The following is a 16174-nucleotide window of genomic DNA, read 5'->3' as shown; positions in this document are numbered from 1 at the left end:
ACCTGTCCTTCTCTCTGCCCTTCCCCTGCTCCTGGTACAAGCAGCAACCCCCAACCTGCTGTTGTGCCAGCGGGTCTTTATCTGCCGTCATCTACTATGTTGGCTCTTCCTCTGATGTCACTTCCCGGACCCGTGCCTAGGAAATGACATCAGAGGGAGAGCCGACAGCGGCATGACAGCAACTTGCGGGTTGCTTCTTGCTCCAGGAATGTTTCAGAGATGCAGAAGGGGGCAGGGAAAGAGTATGGGGGGGAGGAGGAGGGGCGCCCTCTCACCCTCGTTACACCACTGAATGCCTGAAACTAGGAAAGAAAGTGAATTGACTGCAGCTCAGTTAGCCCCCCTTGATGCCTGCCTGGCTGATCAGAGGCTAGGGAAGGCACCAGCTGGTTATTTATCACTGGCCACTTTGCTTCCACCAGGCTCAGTCATGTTGACTTGTCTCTTTATTCTGCTTGCTGCAGCGGAGTTAGAAAAGCAGAAGGGAGTGGTGCGTCCTAGCATGTCACAGTGCTCAAGCCTGAAGAAAGAGTCCGGCAATGGTACGCTGAGCAGAGCCTGCCTGGATGATAGCTATGCCACGGGGGAAGGCTTGAAACGGAGTGCATTGAGCAGTTCCCTCCGAGATCTCTCAGAAGCAGGTGAGGCCCACTTCGATTCCTTCTTTCTCACACAATCAGTACACATGAGCTAGCCCCTTCGTGATGTATTTGTTGTAATTATCTCAAATGGTATTCTGGAATATTTCCTTTGTCTTATGTAGAGATTTCCCACCCCCTGATATTCAGTGCTATTTAACCGAGTGGTCCCCAACCTTGTCCTGGAGGACCACCAGGCCAATCAGGTTTTCAGGCTAGCCCTAATGAATATGCATGAGGGAGATTTGCATATAATGGAAGTGACAGGCGTGCAAATCTGCTCTATGCATATTCATTAGGGCTAGCCTGAAAACCTGATTGACCTGGTCGTCCTCCAGGACAGGGTTGGGGACCACTGATTTAACCAGTCAGAAATGACGCTGACCAGGTAAATAGCATTTAGCTGCTTAAATGTGAATATTAAGCGTGAGATAACTGGTTATCTCTGCTAAGTATTAATAGTTAGCGGCTTAGAGGTTTACCGGCTATAGTGCATAATCTAGGGCTGTCAAAGTCCCTCCTTGAGGGCCGCAATCCAGGCGGGTTTTCAGGATTTCCCCAATGAATATGCATTGAAAGCAGTGCATGCAAATAGATCTCATGCATATTAATTGGGGAAATCCTGAAAACCCAACTGGATTGCGGCCCTCGAGGAGGGACTTTGACACCCCTTATCTAGGGTTATCATATGGTTCCAGGAAAAGGAGGACAGATTGAGACATCCGGGTTTTACTGCCATTGGTTTCAGTAAAAGTAAAACCCGGATGTTCCAATCCGTCCTCCTTTTTCTGGAGCCATATGGCAACCCTAATTGCACATTTTCAGCACTGAGCAGCTAAATTTAGCAGCCAGATAGGACCACAGTCCTATCTTTAGCTGCTATAAACGTAACCAGTCAGTGCTGAATATTGATTTAGCCATTTAGTTTTTTAGTGGCCCCCAAAAACCTAGATATTCAATGCTGGTCAACGGAAATGGCCCAGCATTGAATATCCACAGTCTTCTGGCTTGCCTCCCAGGGTCCGAATGTCGTCTTCCATTTTAGTTCACACGTTTTTCCTTAACAATGTATTTGAAAAGATAGCTCACTCTGTATATTATTAAAGGATAAGGAAGACAGTGAAAAGTATGATATGGTTAAAATGCCGATAACAAAAATGAGTAGATTTAGAGCAAGAAAAAGCCCAGATCCATGTAACGACTGCTTCCTATATACATTGTGCTTGAGTTTAACCATGCATTTACATTTGATGAATGAAATGGAGTGAAGCCCCACCAAATTCATAAATTCATAGCAACCGAAGCCCGGCACTATGCAACTAATATTATCTTCTCATTGTATCACTTGCCCCTTAGATCCTATCCTTTGACGAAGCTGCTGTTTTGTAAAATACTATCGTTAGAATAACGAGTAAAGCCCTGTTTTCGCAGCAGTAGCACGCCCACCTCTCATTGCTGTTTCGGCTAAAGTCCAAACTTGGTCAGATTAAATGATTTATTTAAGAGGAAAAAAATAGCAGTAGAAAAAAAATGGTGCATAATGTTCCTCTGTAGCTGAAACCCAGATATTGTCTAGATTTAAAGCCACACTACACCAAAGGGTGCTTGGAAGAAAAATCCTGTATTATTTACAGAATAGCCCAGGGGTGGGCAACTCCGGTCCTCGAGGGCCGGCATCCAGTCGGGTTTTCAGGATGTACCCAATGAATATGCATTGAAAGCAGAGCACGCAAATAGATTTCATGCATATTCATTGGGGAAATCCTGAAAACCCGACTGGATTCTGGCCCTCGAGGATTGGAGTTGCCCGCCCCTGGAATAGCCAGTTGTACCTTGCTGATGTTTAACTCCTCGTGCACCAGGCAGTGGCAATTGGATGCTAAACTGTTAATAGACTATATTTTTCTGCTACTGTTTATAACTACTTACCATTCAGGTGTTTAACTACAAACTATGCAATGCAATGTGTATTTTACAGTATCTTTAATATTAACAGATGACCCTTCCTTATACTATGGCAGAGGAAGCCTTAGCTGTGCCACAATAAGAGATTACACTAGTAATTTGAATATGAAGGTATAAATAACTGTTACTTTCTTTATTGTGTGCACATTCTGTGTAGGCCATCCTAATTCAATTCCCATCTGTCTCATTACAAAGTGCTTAACACTCACCATTAGAAAAAAGGCTTAAAGAGAACCCTTCCCCCCCCCGCTGTGTATTTCCCAAACCAGTATCTGTCAGTTCTTACATTAGAATTAAAATAATAATAATTCTATCTTAGTCCCTGCTTTTAATGCTCATTTTTTTTTTTTACAATGAGTGATTTGAATTTCCATTAAAGGCTTTTGAATGTATGGATCTGAGAAGGTTTCAAAGCCACTTCACAGACTTCTTAATTAACCATTTTCATTCCATAGGCGATTTCCATTACAATCTATTGAGCATTTTCATGCACCTAGCTTGTCCTAAAGGCCTGTTGATGTTGTAAATAATATGAATTCCTCTGAATCATGATAACATTCCATATTTCAATAATGTGTGCAGTAAAATATGATTGGCATGCTTATCCCTATGACTGAAAAATCATTTACAGTCTAGAATGTTTATCAATGAATTTGGTAAACCCAACTAAACTTAATTTTAATCCTTGGCTAACCACTGACAAATATGGGGAGCTTCTGTTTTGTCTTGTTGTGCAGTGCAATTAATGTGGGAAATATTACCTTTGCTGTTAGACAGTACAGAGAAGAGAGTTTTTAGGTCTCAGCTGATGTATCTGGAGTCACTGCATCAAGTTTGAGTGACCTCAGTGGCATTCTGGCTTTCACTAACTGGCTATAACACTTATTCCTTAATGAAGTAAGTTGTGCTTGGGCGTAGACAGAGGAACTTCAGTGCACATGTTCAGAAATTATAGGATCCAATTTCTGCTCCCTCTAAGCTAGTGGTCTCCAACTCCAACCCTTTGCAGGGCCACATTTTGGATTTTTAGGTACTTGCAGGGCCTCAGAAAAAATAGTTAATGTCTTATTAAAGAAATGACAATTTTGCATGAAATAAAACTCTTTATAGTTTATAAAAATTTCTTTTTGGCTAAGACTTAATAATAATATTGTAATTTATAGCTAAAGAGATATATTTACTTTTGTGATTTTAATAAACATACCGAGGGCCTCAAAATAGTACCTGGTGGGCTGCGAGTTTGAGACCACTGCTCTAAGCTGAGCAGGAGTTCTCCATCTACAGCCCTGCCAGTGGGGAGAGCTGTTTCACTATTTCAATAGTGAGGGACAGGCAAGCTCAACAGAAATCCATGGAACCTTCCTGTCGCTCTCGATTGAAAATAAAATATTGAAGCACCCCCACTGGCAGCAGTGCAGTTGGAGGACTCCCTCTCAGCTTAGAGGAAACAAAGGGTCCAATATTTAAAATGATTTAACTGGGCAGAATAGGCTGGTTAAATTGTGCTGACTCAGTGCCAGATTCTCGAAACTTGAACGCTATCGCTAAACTGTTTTCCGGCGGTTTAGCCTATATGCAGTTTGCATATGACACATTTGTTTGTGTTCTATGTGTCATCCATCCCCAATGGTGTAGCAAGTTCAACTTTCAAGTTTATTAAAATATTTGTTTGACCGCTTAATCTAATTTCTAAGCGGTTAACATAATAAAATTACATAAAAACAAGTTAAATAGTTACATTGAGACGTATATTAAAACAGGGAAAACAAGTGACTTGCACAGACATACGGCAACAAAGGGACGGATGGGGAAGAACTACAATTGATATAGGATATGCAAAACATAAATGGCTAAAACATTAGGTTAGGTAAAAAATTATTAATAAAAATTAAGATTTAATTATAAACTTGGCCCTTAAAAGGGCATTTTAATCAAAAGCATCTCGGAATAAAAATGTCTTTAATCCTGTTTTAAATTGTTTTATATCTGATTCGTTCCTTCTCAGCCAACAAACACAAGAGAAGCTCCCACTCGCACTTCGTTTCTCCCCCGGTTAGAGGATGCAAACTAAAAAAAACACCATGAGCATCTTCTCTCACATCAGGCTGCTCTATGGGGTAAAGACCTAGAACAACTCCTATTGCCCACCACTTATGAGGTATTCAGGAAACGCCTCAAAACTCACCTATTCCTGAAATACCTAGACAGCTGACCCACTTCCCTCCTTCCCCTCTCTTGCCCTTTCTCCCCATTGTTCCCACATCCCTTAAGTTAACTCAACTTGTACGTCAACTCAACTTGTACTCCACTAATCTTCTGTAAACCGCATAGAACTTAACGGTATTGCGGTATATAAACTGTTATTATTATTATTATTATTATATATAGGCAATAAATTCCAGAGAGAAGGAGCAGTAACAGCAAAATTGTTGGTTCGTAAAGTATTAATTGATTTTAAAGAAGGTATAACTAAAAGATTTTGAGAAGTTGAGCGGAGGGATTTTGACGTAACATACGGGATTAAAAGGCTATTAATAAAATCAGGTTGGTTATTCAGTCTGGTTGTAAATGTTAAAAGTGAAATTTTATAGTTAATCCTATATTCGATTGGCAACCAATGGGCATTGATTAGGAGAGGGGAGACGTGATCATATTTCTTTGCCCCGCTAATGATCTTAATAGCGGTATTTTGGACGATCTGTAGTCGTCTGATCTCCTTTTTTGTAATGCCCTTATAAAGGGCATTACAGTAATCTAAACAGGAAATTACCAATGAGTGAATTAAAGTTTTCAGTGCGGCAGGTTCCAGTAACTTAGAAAGAGAACGAATCATTCTCAATCGATAGAAACATTTCTGGACGACTGCACTGATATGAGAATGAAACGAAAATTTACTGTCAAGGGTATTGCAAGGGTAGAAGGTTGGTGGCACCCCCTGTACCCTCCACCCTGCCCCCCTCCTTCCCCACCCCCATGCCACACTCATGGCCTCCCTCCCCCCAACCACCACCACTGCTCCTTATGAGTAGTTTCTCTGGCCTGCTGCGCACGCCAGCGTTGGCTTTCCCTCTGATGTCACTTCCTGGCCCCATGACCAGGAAGTGATTTCAGAGGGGAGCCAGGCAGTTGTGTGCAGCAGGTCGGAGAAGTTACTCATACTGGCGAAGATTTAAAGAGGTACGGGTGGAAGGGGGGATAGAAAGGTGCTGGTGCCCCTACCAAGATGGGCTTGGGGCAGTCCTCCCCCCCCCAGCCATTACTATGCCACAGCCTATCCCTAATATAGTTCTCACCCAACTTGGACTCTCTAACCCAACATGATTGGATTGAGAATCACTTCTTGTTCCATGAAAGTTCCCTTTCTTCTCTGTATAGTTTTTATCCTTTTTCCATTTTTCAATCCCTCATTCCTCCCTACCTCATGTCTTTGAGTTTTTTGGGGGTTTTAGTCTGGGAGGGTGGAAGGAACCTCCTCTGATCTGACTTGAACATAGGTTTGTGTGTCTCATTTTTACTCAAGAGAAGCAGAGCAGGCTTTTTTACTCAGATTGATACAAATTTTAAAATACTCCGAACATGTCTTCTGACAGCTGGACTGTAAGTGCAGATCTGCATTCAAGCTGGTTATATATGATGATGAGTTGAATTGCATATGGCTTGGATTTATCCCATTCAGTTGAAGTTCAGTTTTTATTCCAAACCATTTCACCAAACCCTATTTTTATCCATCTTTAGAAGAAGCTGATTTCTGGAACCTTCCATTTCTTTTTAAATATGTGATTGTGTTATTTTGATTTGCCTCATTCTGGAGCATGCTGCACATCTGTGAAAAATGCTTGCCATTCAAAATGAAATGTATGATATGGTTAAACTTTGCTCACGGATGAGGAAAAACCAATTTATGGAGAGGAAGGATATTGCTTCTCCTTCAATTTTTACTGTACCTAGTGACTGAATATTAGTTTAGCATCAGATGTACCATAAATGTATAATTTCAAAATCTGAGTTAAGTGACAATATCAGGCAGATAATTCACCACCTCTAATTAGTCAATAAGCAAATGACCAGAAAGTTTCAATCTGTGTTGGTCTCTTGCCTGCACTAGAAGCACTGCACAACTTTACAAGCAAAATCTGGCCATAATATCTAATGCCATGTTAATTTCTTGGTGAAAATTGAGTTTAGTTCTGTTGCAGTCATCTTTAAAGAAGGACATATGAAATCCACTGAAGTTCGAACTGTCATAAGAATGACCATAAAACTTAACATTCAGACTACTTACTGCACCTTTACCCCCTCTGATCACTGGTAGATTATTTTAAATAAAGCTTTCATGAGCTTTATTATAACAAAGCATTACGTGTGTTCTGGTTCCCTAGACAGATTTGCTAGGCGCAATCTGTCCTAGATCTGGCATATGCTGAGCCCACTGTTAAACTCAGGCATCAGACAATGACAAAGTATAAAGACTTCAACATAACTGTAAGATTGATTCTGTGTATTTGCCAGATGCATAAAATACTTTCTGGTGTAATAGAAAACGGAGATGAATTGGCAGAAATAGAGCATCTCCAGCCCGGTCCCTTGTCCCCTCAGTAAAGCGTTCCAGATCCAGTAGGCTGAGGCCTTTCAGGTTGTACATAGAGCCATAGAGAGATATTTTATCAGGCAAGTCTCGTCTCGGTCTCTAATCTGTGGTATTGCATGTCCTGGGCAGGCAAGCGTGGGCGTCGCAGCAGTGCAGGATCGCTAGACAGCAATATGGAAGTAAGTAGGAAGCAACTAATGTCCAGCTGGATGTTTATGATATGCATTTTCTAAATCTCTTTCTCTTTCACGTCCACCTATTTTTCTGCTCATTTTCTTTTTCTAATATATAACCTGCCTGTCTCAGATAACCTGCATGCCTAGGCTACTCACTTTATACTTTCGTAGCTTTGAAAAAAAAAAATTATTTAAAGCTTGTGTATGAAACACTAGTTTTTCAGTTTCTTTGTTTGTTTTTTGTTCTAACTTTTAGCTCTTTTACTGCAAGCATGGTTAAATAATTGCAATTTGTCCTTTCGCCAATAGTCTGTATAATAACCCTTGTGTTCTGTGTTGAACATCAACTTTTCTTACTGTTTGATATGTAGGATATGCCTCGTCAGTCATTCTGCTGACTTTTTATAGTTCAAATTGTTAAATGTATGTGGTTGGGACACCAGGGAATTGCCCAAATAGGCCAAGAAAAAAGAAAATGGATGCCAGAAATGAATTGAATGTGGATTTCATGAGATTTCATTCATCTTCAAGCCTTTTATATTCTGCTCATGTCTCTTTCTATGTGTATTAGGGTAAACTGTAAACACACTGTGTCTCAGGATTATCGCTCTGGCTCCTCACCAGAATAGACACTCGATTGAGTTCAAAAAATAGATGCAGTGATTCTCAACCCAGTCCTCAGACTATATTCAATTAGTCAGGGTTTCAGGATAGCCACAGTTAGGGTTACCATATGGCTTCAGATAAAGGAGGACAGATTGAGACATCCGGGTTTTACTTCCATTTGTTTCAATAGAAGTAAAGCCCAGATATCTCAATCTGTCCTCCTTTATCTGGAGCCATATGGTAACCCTACCCACAGTAAATATGTACGAGATAAATTTGCATCTGTTACCTCCATCGTATGCACATTTATCTCATGCATATTCATTGTGGATAACCTGAAAACTGGACTGGTTGGGTGTGCCCTAAGACTTGGGTTAAGTCCTGGAGTAGACCATGCAAAGGTACTATGGAAGAACAAGTAAATGTAGATCAGACTCACCCAACTTCAGTCCTCAAGGGTCCTCCATTGTAGGCAAATATTTCTCTGGAGTAATCAAAGAAAATACAGTGGAACCTTGGTTTACGAGCATAATTCATTCCAGCAGCATGCTCATAAACCAAATTGCTCGTATATCAAAGTGGGTTTCCCCATAGGAAGTAAGGGAAACTCGTTTGATTCGTTCCCCCCACCCCCGAGGCCACCGGTGCTGCTCCACCCCCAAGAACCGCTATCGCTCTTCCCCCTCCCCCCTCCCTCCCCCCGCTCGAACCGGTATCCCCCGTCAGCCCAAACAGAAGCCTTACCCCATCTGCCACCGGCACTCAGCCCATAGGACGTGCCGGTGAACAAAGATCCTTCCTGTTGCCTTGGCCTTGAGCATCTGCGCATGCTCAAGGCCTTCTGGCTCTCGCTCTCTCCGAGATTCTCGGAGGAAACCTGTTTGCGCGGTGGGGGAGGAGTGATGCCGGTTCTTGGGGGGGCATTTGCGGGCAGGGGGGGTCATGATGCTCGCAAATCGAGTCAACGCTCGATATGTGAGTCACGATTTGCGAGAATGTTTTGCTTGTCTTGCAAAACACTCGCAAACCGCGTTACTTGCAAGCTAAGGTTTGACTGTAGTAGTTTAATGGAACAGTCTCCCGGAAGAAGTGCTGGAGACATAGACTGTGTCTAAATTCAAGAATACGTGGGATAGGCACGTGGGATCTCTCAGAGAAAGAGATAATGGTTACTGCAGATGGGCAGACTAGATGGGCCATTTGGCCTTTATCTGCCATCATGTTTCTATGTTTCTATATTCATTAGGGATATTCTGAAAACCTGATCTGCATATGGCCCTTGAGGACTGAAGTTAATGGAATGGAGCTGTACATAAACCTGCTAGCTTGTAGATACTGGTTCAATCTAAGAGAGACACATATAGATGTAAGGTTTAGCTCCCAAAATGTAAGGTTTTGGAGGGGTAATGTTGAAGCAGCCTTACAATCCGCCAGGTCCCAGGTTCGATGCCCTCATTGTAGATGCAGTAAGAAGTAAAATTACTGACAAAGACAGCTAAGAGTGATTGCATAAAGAATATATATATTGTGCAGAAATGGGCTTAATATTACAGAAAAGCAAGATTTATAAAGATACATCAAGCATTACAATTGTACCGGAGGAAATAGAAAAGACAGTTTACTTGCCTTACAGAGTCCAGAGGAAAGAGAGAGAGAGGGGAGGGGATGATGTTCCAGAAAGAGAGATAGCGAGATGATAGTCCAGAGAGAGAGAGCAGGGTGTTGCAGAGAGGAGGCTTTTATAGGTTGAATCTTATTCTAAAATAGAAACTATTGTATGTCCCAGTATCTTTCTGTTTAGAATTTGTAAACTGTTTGAAACAATGGTTAGTTTAATTGATAAGGAAGGTGTGACACTTACAGGCATGGTAGATGGGATTAGTCTCTGGCTTCTTTGTCCCATTCAAGCAGCCTATCTTCTTGATAAACAATCCAGTCTGGCTGGATGCTTAATGGATGTGAATTCTGTGCAGGAGTATTTAGTATCTGAATCAACATTCCAGAGTCAGATTGAAATAATGTCCCATAGGCCTCTGCTGATATTGTTTAGGCCAACCAAACATGGTGACTGCTAGCAATGCTAGGTTGACAATAGATAGATAGATAGCAAACAATGGGCATTTGTGAAAAGATAGAGCTTTATTTTTCAGTATTTTGGTAACTGTTTCTTCTACGCAATTAGTTTTTGAAGAATTGTACTAAATTGTTGATGTTTGCCAGATTTAGTTGTCTCGGAATAAATGAATAATTTTTTTTTTTTTTACTTAATTGCATGATGATTTATGACAATATATTTCATGTAATTTCAGCTGTTTCAGCTTTTGATCATTGTAATTCTAATTCACTAACTCTAATTGGAGTGCCCATGCATTAGTTTTATTTAAGAAATATACAGTATAATCAAGTCATGTGAATATTTGAGATCTTGATGGCTGACTTATAAATCTGTTCATTAAAACAATTTCATATTTTTTATATTTATATTTCTGTTAATTTCCTTTTAGGGGTCCATCATTAGCAGCCCTCACATGCGCCGAAGAGCTACATCAACTCGGGAGTGTCCATCTCGTTCTCATCAGCCTATTCCTAATTCTTCCTCCCTCCTGGGCACCTTGTTTGGTAGCAAAAAGGGAAAGCCATCTTCCCAAGTATCTGGGCCTTCCCAACAGCCCCAGCACCCTTCTGTGATGTCACATCAGCAACTCTCCCAACATCCTTCAGCCATTCATCACGCAGGTCAAGCAGAAGGGCAGACACAGGCACAGGTACATGCACACCATTCACAATACTGTCATATGCAACAAAACCCTCCCCCCTACCATCACCATCATCACTATCTCCCACCACAGCACGTCCAGCATCCACATCAGTACCATCAACATGCATCCCATTCCCAGCACCCATCTTACATACAGCATTCCCATGCAACCCTCCCACCGTTGCCTCCTTCTCATTCTGGGCATTCTTCGCATTCCCAGCATGCTCAGCACCACCATGGACAACAGCCTCCTCCTTCCACATCTGCCAGCACGAAGTCGAAACACAGTGGCATTAGCACAATAGTCTAGACAATTTTTGCCTTAGATGGTGAATGCAGTTTCCATCCCGTTAAGAAGGCATTTACAAAGAACACTAGGGTCAAGCCTTGGATTCATGTTGTTTTTTTTAACCCAACAATTGTAATTTGACTTTATTGGAAGCTTTAGGGCATTTCTTACACAAGTTCTACTTACCAACCTCTTGATTAAAACCTATATGCCTAATAGTCAGTCATCAGCCTTCAATTGCCTTGAACATTATGCTGCTTGCTGACTAAAATCTACTTGAGTGTACCAAACAAGGGCCAGTTTTAGGTACACTCTAAAAGGTAATCTATACAAAACTTAGAAACTGGTTACATTATTGCTTTTTTTTTGATAGTAGGGATAAAATAAGTAGACCTAACTTGGTTGATGAAAATAGTTAAGTAAACTTTATAAATAAGAATATATATAGAGAGAAAAAAAAGTATATATATATAAATATATATATCCTGTATATGTAATGTTCATGCCTGGAAAGAAAATTTTTCATTCCACAAAACTAGCAATATCTAGAACTTACGAGGAAGTCCACTTACTTGATCCAGAAGGTGAAGAACGAGCGAAGAAAACCACAAAGAACGTAATCGAGAAAACACAATTCTGAGAGAGAATTCCAGCCAGACTCGCAAAGATTATTAAGCAGTTTGCTACTACATGTGCCAACTAATCTACCAGTTAACTGTTTTACTCAGATCTGGTTTGTATAGATCTTTGCTGTTTTATTAAGATTATCCTACATAATCAGTATTACTGCTGCTGTGCTGTGTCAGGTAAGCCAACCAGTTAAAATGCAGTGACTACAGTATAGAGTAGCAACACAGGATGGCCTATTACCTCTGCTCCTCTTCAAAGCAGTGGTCAGGAAAAAAATTCTAAGACACTTTAAAGGCTGTGAGAACTGTGAATTTTCATTCTCTATTTTGTAATGCACATATGATCTAGTTTATCATTAATAGTTACATGTATGGTGCATGTACACACTGTAAAAACATTCATCTCAAACCACAGAATTTCAGATTTTATGTTTTCCCGGTTACTAGCAGAAAGTAACACATTATTTTCCCCAATATTAACTCCTGAAGAATTTTTTTTTTTTTTTTTTTGTAAATCTAGAACGTTTATTTCAACTCACCTTTTCATATTGCTTTTTTGTATTTGTTCCGTGGCAGCCTGCTTTTTTTCATAGTAGGCAAATGATCTTAGACCAAACTTATACATCTTTGCTAACTCAGTATATGCTTCTTTTTTTTTTTTGTTCCTGCTTTTTTTAATGGTAATTTTAAGGGTTAGCAGATAAATCAGTGTCTCCCAAACTTCTGGAAGCCGCGGCACACTAAACCCTGTGCCGCAGCTGGAGGGCATTCGTAAATGTGCAGATGTCAATGTGATGTCACGTGCAAGTGTGATGTCATCACATTGACATGTGTGAAGGCCCTCGAGACAGGGCTCTGAGCTGGCAGTGGGGGGGGGGAGGGATTTCCTACAAAAAAAGAAGCGCCTAGAGAAGGACAGGTTTCGACGAGGCGGAGAGGTGCCAGCACCAGCTGACTGCCTACAGAATGTGCCGTGAGAAGCTTGTCCTGTAGGCAGTCAGTTGGTGCCAATACCTCTCCTCCTCACCGGCATACCTGGAATCTGCTGCGGCACACAGTATGCGATACACTGAGATAAATAATTTGACCCACATGAGTTTGTGGGATTTTTAAATATACTAGTATAGCACACATCATGCTGCAGGTTGTGTCCCTTCCCACAAGGCTTGCTGTCTCTTATGCATTATTTCTGCTGCCACCGTTCCCTCTAAGCTGAACAAGAGTCTGTACAACTGCATTGTGGCCTGTAGGGGGTGGTGTTTCAATCATTAAGAACAGATAGAGCTTGCCTGTCCCTTTCTGTCATAGTGAAACAGCACCCCCCACTGGCAGGACTATAGGTGGAATACTCCCACTCAGCTTAGAGGGACTGCAGTTATCACTTTTCATCAGACTATGCTACTGTGGCTGTGTGTTGTCATTTAAGCCATTGTTAATCACCACAGAGTTCGCATCATACCCCTTAAATTTTTCATGAAACCACACTAAGTCTGTCTGCTGTGACTGCAAGCTTTTGAATCCCTGTACCTGGGAAGAATGGAACAGCAACACTGCACAGGCTGAGACGGTACCCCAAAGTGATTGCTAAACCTTCAGCCAAAATGGAGGAAGAGAGTCAGCAAAGTTCTACTTTGTATGAGCAAGAAAACAAGGAGGCTGCGAAAGGAGTGCTGAGACTCTGGCAACAGGAAGTTGTGAAGGTTCACAGTGGGACACTCTTGATTTGCCGTGGCTTTTGTTTCTCGTCCTCTATTTTTGCATCGCAATTGATATCATCATACCAGCAAACCTGCAAACTGAGCACTTTGTTCATCTTCACAGCACCTCCAATATCATAATCTAGAGTTTAACCCCTGCCCATACCCGTGTTTTGTTCCCCTCGTGTGCAATATTTTTGCTCTGCAAACCCCTCGTGCATCAAAAGAACAAAAATATGTTTTTATTTATTTTATTTTTTTACTGTCATTAAAACCAGCCAGAGTGATGCAGCTTATCATATGGGGGGCTCTCCAGTCTGAAGAATGTTCTTCCTATATGGGAAAGATGGATTGTCGTGCATGCCATCTAATGTTAATAATGTCAGGCTACACTCTACATATTGTATACTTGCAAAATATCTCTGTGTTACTGTTAATATTAGTTGAAGTAAAGTGATAACATATTTAAATATGTAGACTTTTCTTCATACCTCTGTACCAACAGTAGAGTCTAACTGTGATTTCTTAGTTGTTCCAGAAAAGTATGACAGATTTCTGCCAGGTACTTGTGACCTGAATTGGCTACTGTTGGACACAAGATACTAGACCAGATGGACCATTGGTCTGACCCAGTAAGGCTATTTTTGGGTGGATTGGGTGGAAACAATTTCATTCTGAAGCTACTTTGTAGGTGAAAGTAAATGGCCCAATCTGAAATACACAATTTAAACATGAAAATGTTTGTAAACCCCCAAAATTTAGTCCTTTTGCAAACAATTTCTGAGAGCATTTTTGATTGATTCAATTTTATTAAAAAATAAAATGCAAAAGTCTAGTACAAAGCTAAAAAAAAGAAAGAAACAGCTACAGACAAATACAGAGAAGGGGGGGGGGGAGTGATTTGCTCCAACAGGATAGAAAGAATGGGGGGGGGTGATCTGTGTGTCTATATCTTTTGGGGAAAACACAGAGACATAATACTTCCATGTTTTCTCTCTTCCGCTTCCAGTGCAGGCCGATAATGGTGTTTGTTGTGAGGGGACAGAGGATGACCAAAATCAAATCTGGGGGCCAAAATTCACTGTTCAGTTTCAGCTAGAAGTGAAGCTGAAAACTGAAACTGTTCCCCTCCCTGTGGTAGAAAAGCCTGTCCTCTCAGAACACCCACCCCATCCACAAACTCCACCCTACCCCTACCCAAGCTTATCTTTGAAGCCCTGGTGGTCTAGTAGCCCTTTCACAGACAGAGCAATCCTGCGCTCCTGCCCTTGCTGGCTCCGCAGTCAAAATGACTGCCATAGGAAGTTGCAGCAGCCATTTTGAGATTGAATCTGGCATAGGCAAGAGCAACTAGGAATTGCATCTGCCCATGATGGTTCCAATGTCAAAATGGTTGCCACAGCCTCTTGTGGCAGTCTTGGCAACCATTTTGGCTGTAGAGTCAGCAGGGGCAGGAGAGGAGAGGCCACTAGACCATCAGAGTTTCAAAGGTAGGCCTCAGGTGGACTAAAAGGGAGCAGGAGAGCAGCATAGAATGGTTGCAGGGGCAAGGGGCATGGAGTTTCAGTTTCAGCCAGAAATGGACTTGCATTTTTGGCTGAAGCCAGATTTCAGCACCAAAACCAAATTTTGGGCAGCCTCTAACTAGGGCCTCTTCTTCATGTCCCTATTCCTTTCTCTTCAGCACATATCAGTATGTGGGAGGGGGGCAGGAGAGAGAGAAAGATGCTTCATGCCTTATCATTTTCTCTTCTAGTACAAACCCCAGCCACAGCTCCAGTACTTACTTCCAGCCAGCATTCTTCCCCACAGCTCCAGCGCTCACACTCCTTGCCTGTAGACACTGCTATCAGAAAAATCTCAGCTTGCTGGTTCAGCTCCAAGGTGATATTTTTCAGGAACATGGCACCAAAGCCAGCTTTCAGCAAGCTTCCTGCAAAGAGCTTCAGGTCCCAGCAGCTTCAAATCCATACGAAGCTGCAATATCAGAAGGCAGTGGCAGCAAACAGAGGAGAAGCTGGCTTCTCTCCCTCTGTCTCTGAATCATACTGGAGAGGGAGACAGGAAGCACAGCTCCATTTCTTCTTATAAGAACAGAAGATGAAAACTGGCAGTGCCTTGATACTGTTGTCTTTGGGGCAAATCAGGACAATGACTTGCTGGATGGTGCTAGTGTAAGAAAAGTAGGTATCATCGTAGACAATCTGATGAAACCTTCCGGCCTTTGTGCGACGGTGGCCAAAAAAGCAAACAGGATGCCAGGAATTATTTAAAAAGGGATGGTTAACAAGACTAAGAATATTATAATGCCCCTGTATCACTCCATGGTGCGACCTCATCTGCTCTATTGCATTCAATTCTGGTCTTATCTCAAAAAAGATATAGTGGCACTAGAAAAGGTTCAAAGAAGAGCGACCAAGATGGTAAAGGAACTCCTCTCGTATGAGGAAAGACTAAAACGGTTAGGCTTGGAAAAGAGACAGCTGAGGGGAGATTTGATTGAAGTGTAGAATGGTTACAAGTGGATTGATTTTTCACTCCATCAAAAATTACAAAGAGAGGGGACACTCGAAGTTACAGGGAAATACTTTTAAAACCAATAGGAGGAAATTTTTTTCACTTGTAGAATAGTTAATCTCTGGAATGCATTGCCATAGGATATGGTAAGAGTGAATAGTGTAGCTGGTTTTATGAAAGGTTTGGACAAGTTCCTGGAGGAAAAGTCCATAGTCTGTTATTGAGAAAGACACGAGGGAAGCCACTGCTTACCCTGTATCAGTAGCATGGAATATTGCTACTTCTTAGGTTTTGGCCAGGTACTAGTGACC

General features: G+C 41.6%; 1 protein-coding gene across 9 annotated transcripts in view; it reads left to right on the top strand.

Annotated features, from left to right (window-relative positions):
* The window catches only part of IQSEC1 (IQ motif and Sec7 domain ArfGEF 1), an 819058-nt gene extending 807820 nt beyond the window's left edge, over positions 1-11238 (top strand). For 7 of the 9 annotated variants that reach the window (XM_033926777.1, XM_033926775.1, XM_033926778.1 and 4 more), the window contains 3 exons: positions 465-641; positions 7321-7370; positions 10478-11238. In XM_033926777.1, the coding sequence (XP_033782668.1) occupies positions 465-641; positions 7321-7370; positions 10478-11041 (791 nt within the window). In that variant the 3' untranslated portion in view covers positions 11042-11238. The remainder of the gene's footprint in view (positions 1-464; positions 642-7320; positions 7371-10477) is intronic. The other 2 variants (XM_033926783.1, XM_033926784.1) reach the window with 1 other exon arrangement.
* Positions 11239-16174: the final 4936 nt, after the last annotated feature.

Source organism: Geotrypetes seraphini, chromosome 17, assembly GCF_902459505.1.
Source record: "Geotrypetes seraphini chromosome 17, aGeoSer1.1, whole genome shotgun sequence".
Taxonomy (NCBI): domain Eukaryota; kingdom Metazoa; phylum Chordata; class Amphibia; order Gymnophiona; family Dermophiidae; genus Geotrypetes; species Geotrypetes seraphini.
Note: the sequence above shows the minus strand (reverse complement) of the source record. Positions and strands in the feature narration are given on the sequence as shown.